Source organism: Monodelphis domestica, chromosome X (assembly GCF_027887165.1).
Source record: "Monodelphis domestica isolate mMonDom1 chromosome X, mMonDom1.pri, whole genome shotgun sequence".
NCBI lineage: Eukaryota > Metazoa > Chordata > Mammalia > Didelphimorphia > Didelphidae > Monodelphis > Monodelphis domestica.
The window spans coordinates 48,915,780-48,923,877 of NC_077235.1; the positions used below are offsets into that span (position 1 = coordinate 48,915,780).

At 43.5% G+C, this 8,098-nt stretch overlaps 1 protein-coding gene across 3 annotated transcripts in view; it reads right to left on the bottom strand.

Annotated features, from left to right (window-relative positions):
- The window catches only part of HPRT1 (hypoxanthine phosphoribosyltransferase 1), a 29,263-nt gene extending 23,779 nt beyond the window's left edge, over positions 1-5,484 (bottom strand). For 2 of the 3 annotated variants that reach the window (XM_056809353.1, XM_056809352.1), the window contains exon 1: positions 5,235-5,484. In XM_056809353.1, the coding sequence (XP_056665331.1) occupies positions 5,235-5,261 (27 nt within the window). In that variant the 5' untranslated portion in view covers positions 5,262-5,484. The remainder of the gene's footprint in view (positions 1-5,234) is intronic. The other variant, XM_007507215.3, reaches the window with a different exon arrangement.
- Positions 5,485-8,098: the final 2,614 nt, after the last annotated feature.

Sequence of the window (8,098 nt, forward strand, 5' to 3'; positions counted from 1 at the left end):
AAGTAGGGAGAAATTATGGGAAAAGGCTGCCACAACAAATATATAAGGCATTTAAATTTTTTTCTTTAATGACAAAAGGGAACATAAGGAAGCTCAGGTGAGTAGGATATTTTTGAATGTATAGAATTAATTATATACTTTTAAAATGCAGCAAACAGTAGGATATATGTTATATGTGCACGCAAATGCTGTTTTGGGGAGCGTTTCAGAATTTAAAAAATCCCCCAAACAAAAATGAAAAACTCAATGATCAGTCATGGCTCATCCTTTCAAAATATTGTTTGAGTGAAAAATCATGGAGATTTTTCAAAAACGAGTGAAGTTTTTGTCCAGACTCCACCCTCCCATCCCAAGTCGCTTATTTGGAAATCAGGACAACACAATTCCCCATTACCTTCAACTGCTCACCCAGGTACTTGAGAAATTATTTCCATTCCCTTTTTGCCAACAAAAACTTAAAAATTTCAAATTCTAACCTACCTGGGCAAATAGTCAACAAATCTTCAGCCACTTAAACAAATTCAGATAAAAGGGAGATTTATCAATAAAAAGCAAAATATTAATACTTTATATATTCACAACACAGCCAAAGCTAATAAACCTGAATAATGCATTGAAATTCACCCTAAAATTCAGGGTTATGTACTTTAGCTTGTTGTGGAAGATAAGAAAATACCTCTTATTTTTCAACAAAATGGCATAATACTATTCAAATTGTTTTAAATTATTTTTAAAATTTTATTTATTCAATTAATTTATTTAGAATATTTCTCCACGGTTACATGATTCATGTTTTTTTCCCTCCCCTCATAATACAATTTCAATAAATTTGTGATTCACCCACTCAATTAATGATTCAAAGGAGACATGTATGCATTCAACTCATGCCTAATGTGAAATAATCTTCTGAGCAAACTTGACCAGAAACAAGGAAATTAAGCAGTTTGGACTTACCCACCAATCCACTGTGTATAACCATGTTATCTAAATGCTGTGGTCAAAAGATAGCAATAGGATTAACGCAGAAGTCTCAGAACAAGAAAGACAAAAATGGCAGCAAAGGGTAGCCCCAGAATGAAGAAGAGACAGTCTTTGATACAAATCAGCTTGTCTATATTACCAATACCTACTGATGATTTTCAATCTTTCACAACCGACACACCCATATTTCTTTGATTTCAAAAGATCCTCGTTGAAGAAAAAGGCATTCTGTGTTAGATTTCTCTTTTACATTAGAAGGAATTAAAATGCACAAAACATTCTCATGAAATTAATTTTGATAACTATCTGAGGTCATCTGGAAACAGCCCAGAATTTCATTAAAGCTGTTAATAACCACTGCGCTACATAATCTTAAATGTTAGTTAAATCCATATAACTTTATTTTGTAATAAATCTTGCAAATACTATTTGTTTGTATTTTTTTCTACCAACTCATGAAGCCTCCCCTGTCCTCCTTCTGTTTTTCTCTTTCAAACATAGTAAATAGTAGGCACTTAATAAATGCCTTTTCATTTATTCCCAAAGTTGTTAGTAATTTCCCCCTCTTCCTAGGCTCCTCCATCTCATTTTACAGATTTACTGGGTCCCAGAAAAGTTGTAATTTGCCCAGATCATACAGGTAAGCTAGTAGCTGAAGTGAGATTCAAACCCAGATCTTTCTGATTCCAAGCCCAGAATTCCATCTAAGATCCCACATTGCCTTTTGAAATTTATTTTATGGACCTGATGCTTATTTGTGGGCCCTTTTGTCTACACCCAGTACCTAGCATGGTGCCTGGCACACACTGGGTGCTTAATAAAGGTTGACTTTTTAAATGTCCTTATTCTGCTTTCATTTACTCCAAAGAAACTGTGTGTGTGTGACACACACACACATAAATATAAAAATAAATAAAATGCTAAAATAGTTCCCAGTACCTCATCTGGGGGCTATCCTTTCCTCTAATGTGTATGAGTCTTTTAAGAGCTGCTCTGAAAAATTAGATCTAGGGAGGAAATGTGGTCAGTTAATAAAGCAGGTCAAAGAATTCAAACCATTATTTTTAACAGGTGAATGCTCCCTCAATCCCAGTAAAGTGCACCACCGATATATCTCATTCATTTCTCTGCCCCCCCCCCCATTTATTTTATTTGCCTTGCAGCCCCTCTGAATTTTGACTGTTAAGGGGGGCTCCATTTTTTTCTGTCCTTAACATGTGACCAAATGGAGCCTACGTAAACTGGTCTTCAGGTGTCAGATCCATACGCCTATCTCCAGGCAAAACTGAAAATCTTTTCAGCAATGTAAAACCTGATGGAAGCTTGGGCTGGCGTTGCCTTGGAGACCACACAGGGTGCCCTCCACACTTGGATGAGGCTTGGAAGGACTAGGATGGAGGTCGAGGAAAAGGGGTAAATAAGAATTTACCTCATTCAAAGGCTTTTATGCGGCTCCCCCCATTAAAAATCATTCAATAATTTACAATATGAATAAAAAATAAAAAAGGAGGCAGCCAGATGCAAACTGAAGGAGGGGGGCTGAATTTAAATCCCAGTTCTGCCACTTGCTATTAATCTGATTTTGGGAGAAATCATTTAAACGTTCTGAGCCTCAGTTTCCACATCTGTAAAATGGAGAGGGGGGTTGTTGAGAGGGTGATTGGACTAGACGATCAATTTAAGGTCTCTTTCAGCTTGAAGTCTATGATCCTAAGATATTGCCAAAATTGCAATAGTGGCATTATTTTCCCAGACTAATTAGGTAGCCAAGAGCAGGACTATTTTCTTTATTTCGGATTTTTATCCTCGATCTGCCAGGCTAGTCATCATTTTGATATTAATATTTTTCTAAAATGGCAGCTGCAGCTTTTATTAGTATTTTAATGAAACAAAGAGACATTCAACTCCTACGATTTTTAAATGTCCATAAAATAAAGCATGTAGGTAGGAAGAGGAGATAAAATTAATAAGCAGATGACTGCCATCATGTCTGCATCATGGGGAAAAAAATCCGCAGTCCAGTCTGCCTTGCAAACCCCAGGTACCGAAAAGCAAAGCAACAGATTCTCCCCCCCCCTTTTGGATTATGGTAGACTCCATCTTCTTTGCCTTCCATTCTGCCTATGGTTCCCACCTGCATTATCCAGATAAATACTGTATGATTCGTCACATAACACAGACTGAAGAATGGTGTGTGTGTGTATATATATATAAATATAAATATATACATATATAAAATATATATCTGGTGGGAGTGGCACACCATCCTCATTTCTCAAAATAAATAAAAACGCACACACAAGCTCTTAGATGAACACATTAAAGAATATTTTTGAACACGTACAGCTTGATTTCTAATCCTTGCCAGCATAGCTGCTGGACTCTAGGTGAGAAAAGACATATTTAATAGCTCAACAAACCATATTCCAGGGTGAAATTCAATTCTAGCACAGGGATTATTAATTAGCATACCAGTAATAACAGATTTCAAATTAAGGGAACAACTGCACGTATAACATTATCTCTGCCCATGGAATACCAAAAACATTTATTTATTATATACAAATAAAGAACTATCTTCTCGTCCTTGCATGAATCATCTCCCCCCCCCTTTAGTTAGAATCTACCATTTTATTTTTTAAGGTACACATCATTCTTAGGTAGCCAAGGAAACAGACATGGCAGACAAAGCATGATGGGATTACCCATATGAAAATATCTCATGATGGGCAAAAATTTTGACTATCATCCATTTTAAATCATCGAATACAACAAATAAGCAGCACTAAATTTTATTCAATCGCAGACATCCTCTATAAGCAGCACTAAATTTTATTCAATCGCAGACATCCTCTATAAGCAGCACTAAATTTTATTCAATCGCAGACATCCTCTATAAGCAGCACTAAATTTTATTCAATCGCAGACATCCTCTATAAACCAGAACTTAGAAATATACGAGAATCAATAAAATACACAGAAACTGAATTTCTTCAACGTGCAAGCCTTCCAAAATAATACATAAGGAAACGTCTAATCCTAGGTTTAAATTGATTGTTTTCCTGGTCTCAAATCCAAATATACACACTCACACGCACATTTCAAGCTTTTAAAAGGTGAATATAGCCTTTTGTGAGGAGGGGCCAACTTTGGAAAAACTCCTTATCCCACCTGGTGCTATGTGCAGAGTAGGAGCTCAACAGAAGGAATTTCAGCTGGGGGGGGGCAAAAGCTTTTTTGTTATAGCCCCCCCAGACCCCGTGCCCAGTACACTGCCTTGACATGAAGCATACCTTAATATTTAAATATTGTGTTGAATTAAATCGACGAAATAGTTGAATTAATTCTAATAATTGCCCCCCTCGTGCAATAATGTTCTTTTTATATAAATTCACTTGGTTCACTGCATTATTCGGGAGGGTTAAAGCTTTCCCAAATCCCAGAAGAATTCACTTAAAGCTACTAGAAGCTGAATCTCTCTTTTCAGGGACGCGCGGGGGGAAATTTGGGGGGGAAGGGGGGGAGGTTCTGGTCAAACAGTATATTGCCCTGGGTATTTATTCGACCGTGGCTCTTAGAAGCTAATTACAGTCAGCGCAGTTTTCATATAGGTTCCTCTGCCCGGGTGCCTAGCTTGCACTTGATGGGCGCTTTTGCTGGATCGTATTTAATGAATGAAGCAAAAGAAAAGGCGCTTTCCTCCTCCCCTGCTTATTTGGCTCCGCCCTTGATTTATTTGGGGGGCCATCCACTCAGCCACACCGCACCCCCCTGCCCATCAACCCCAAAGCAAACCTGGGGTTCTGGTTCACCCCTAAAAACCTCCATTCCCCGCTAGCTTGATGGCTGCATCCCCCCCCCAACATGGCTGGTGACCATGTCTCTCATAACCCGCATTTTGGAGCGCAGCCCCCCTCCCTCCTTTCTAGCTCCTTCGACCGCCCCCCCTGCCTTTCCCTCAGCCGCCCACGTCGTGAAGCCGAGCTGGGCAGCGCCGCGCCACCCCCCCCCCCCACACGTCTGGTCTAGTCTGATCTGGTCTAGCCCAGCCTGTTCCAGCGCGCCCCCATACAACCCCCCTCCCCACCGCCGCCGGGGATCGTTCCCCCAGCCCTCGGGGCAGTCCAGATAGGGAACCAAGGAAAGGGACGGGAATTGGGGGGGGCGAGAAGAAGAGAAGACAGGGACAGGCACGGGGGAGCGGAGAGGGAAGTAACGGGGGGGGGAGGGCTAGGGGTGGCGGGGTCGCTCACCACGATGCTGGGGCTGAGGTTCGCCATGGCGGTCCGGGAGACTCGACGGCAGCGGCCGGGCAGCAGCGGGGAAAAACGGAAAGGAGGAGGAGAGAGAGTGGTGGAGAAGGAGGAGAAGGAAGAGGAGGCGGCGCCCAGGCAGCGAGGGAGCAAGAGAGCGATCGAGATGCGACCGTGCCAGCCCCAGCTCAGAGCTGAAATGGCGCAGACTCCGCCCGCCAACCCTACAAGCCACCTCCTCTGTGGCCCCTCCCCTTTTCCCTTCCCCCTCCTCCTCCGGCGCCTTTTCCGCGTCCCCCTCCCTTCCCTCCGACTCTCCGTTCTGCCCGCCCCCGCCCGCCAGCCCGCCCCGCGACAGGCACTCGCAGCACCACACACTCTCAGTCGCACTCACACAGGTACCGACTCCCGCCTTTATTTTATTGCAGGTTGCAACCCAGTCCATTAAAGCACGTATTAAGGGCCCACTAGGTGCTGGTGACATCAAGACGGAATGCCAGGCCTTGCCCTCCAGGAGACCTCAATTCCTGCAGCAACCCCTTTTCTCCCCAGATCGGCCCCGCGCGCGCGCACACACACACACACACACACACACACACACACACACACACTCAGCCCGCGCGCCAGTTTTTCCCTCGCACATCTTCTGTGCCCACTCCTCCCCCCAAGGATTCTGCCAAGCAGGGCCTCTTTCTGATCTTGGAATGAGCTGGCTCTTGGAGGCCTCGTGATGCAGTCAGTGCAGTGCTAAGGGCCCCAAAGCTGGCCTCCCCAGACCCAGGTTCCAATCTTGTCCTTGCAGATGACGACTTTTGCGACCTTGAGGAAGCCACTAGACTGGCAGGCCTCTAGGGTCCTTTAGACCCAGGATGCATTCCTTGCAGCATACTCCTGTGACTCTTTGCAGAGAGTATCCCTTGCAAAGGGCTGATTAGAGCATTGCATACAGGGCAATAAATATTGGCGCCAAGAATTGCAAAAAGTATCCAAATGGCAGCTCTATGTTGGCGCTTCAGTGCTTTTGCACTGGCTGCCCCCACCCCCACCCCAGCCCGGTATACATTCCTTCCTCACCTCCACTTATTAGAATCCTTACTTTGCTTCAGAACACAGCCATGAGAATGGTTTGCCGATCATTTCAGTTGTCAATATTTAATCCCTTTTCCTCAAACCATCCCGTGTTTCTGCTTCTCTGTTTACACGTTAAATGTAAGCTATGTGAGCCAAGAGCCGGCGGGCTCCCTGTCCTAGAATCTCCAGTACCTAGCAGAGGGCCAGTGTATAGTAGGCACATGTGCATTTGAATTACTAATGGCCCTACTTTCTCTTCTTAGCCCTGATCACACCATAGACCCTGTTGGGGACACTGATGAGCCAGATTCAAGCCCCAATTCAGTCACTTGTAGTCTATATTAGGTAGGATATATATCATATGTGAGATAGTATATGTGATATAAGAAATATGATATGGGGGCCATGTGGTATATGCTATAATTATGAGATCCTTGCCTTTGTCTTTCTGGGCCTCCCCGTCTCTATCCAGATGAGGGAGATGGACTGGTAGCTTCTAAGACGCTTTCTAATTCTTGGGATTCTTGAATTTTTAGAACTGGTTCCTTTTCTCGTTCAACAAAGATTTGCTAAGGATGTGCCCAGCGTTTCCTGCTAGGCCCTAACAGGAGGAGGGAGAAAAAGGTTAGCTAAGACCCAGCTCCTGCTACCCCAGGGGGCCAACTGGGGGCTAAGACAGAAACAAATGATTCTGGGTAACCTGCACTTCTAGAGGCTGGGGAAATAGAGACCAGGTTCAAGTCTGGAGACATCCTCTTAAGATGAGAGCACCTGAAAGCCACACAAGGCAGCAGCTATTAATGGCTCCCAGGGTAGCAGAGGTTGAATACAGCCCCTAATCCATCAGCACGTTCTTTTTTAATGGAAAGTCAGGCTTAGACCTGAGGTCCCTGGAAGGTGATTTGTTGTTCAGTCAGTGACCAACTCTCCGGGATCCCACTGAGGGTTTTCTTTTCTTTTCTTTTTTTTTTTGAGGGTTTTCTTAACAAAGGCACTGGTCTGGTTTGCCATTTCCTGCTCCAGCTCTTTTTACTGTGAGGCATACAGGCTTAAGTGATTTGCCCAGGATTACACAGCTAGTAAATGTATGAGGCTAGATTTGAACTCAGGGAAATGAGTCTTCCTGATTCAACCTCTTCACCAATATACATGTGAAATATATATGTGATCGTTTTGTGAAATATAGACACGAAATCACGGGTCCCCTTAGGGGAAAAAATTGTGCCAGGTATTGTACCATTCCCTGGGGACCCCCCCAAAAGCCAAATCAATCCCTTTATTGAAGGAAGATACCTTCTGGAGGGGAACCAACATGCATCCATATATAAATATTCATAGACTGTCTCCACTTCTCCTTCCGTCCTCCAGAAAAAACAAAAAGGGACCCGTCCTACTGTGTGTGATGTGATGTGCAATGTGCGGCAGTTCAGTCAAGCAATTCATTCCCAATAGATTAGAATGAAGATGCCCTCATATTCGTTGAGGCATTACTGGGGCAGCCCCAGTAGAGGTTGCCCAAATAAGAAGTGGTCAGTGGGCATAAAAGCAAAGCTGATGGAGGAAGATGCAGTTCAAGCAGCCCCAGAAATTCCCCATCCACATACATAGAATGCATCAGCAAGACAGAGGCTAGGGCAAAAGTGGAGGTGGAGGGGAAAGTCTCAGCATTCTTTTTTTTTTTTTAATGCACAAATATTTTTGTTGTGAAACTCACTAGGAGAGGCAGCTCAGTGGATAGAGCACACATCTGTAATCAGGAGGAGCTGGGTTCAAATTTGACCTCAGACACTTCC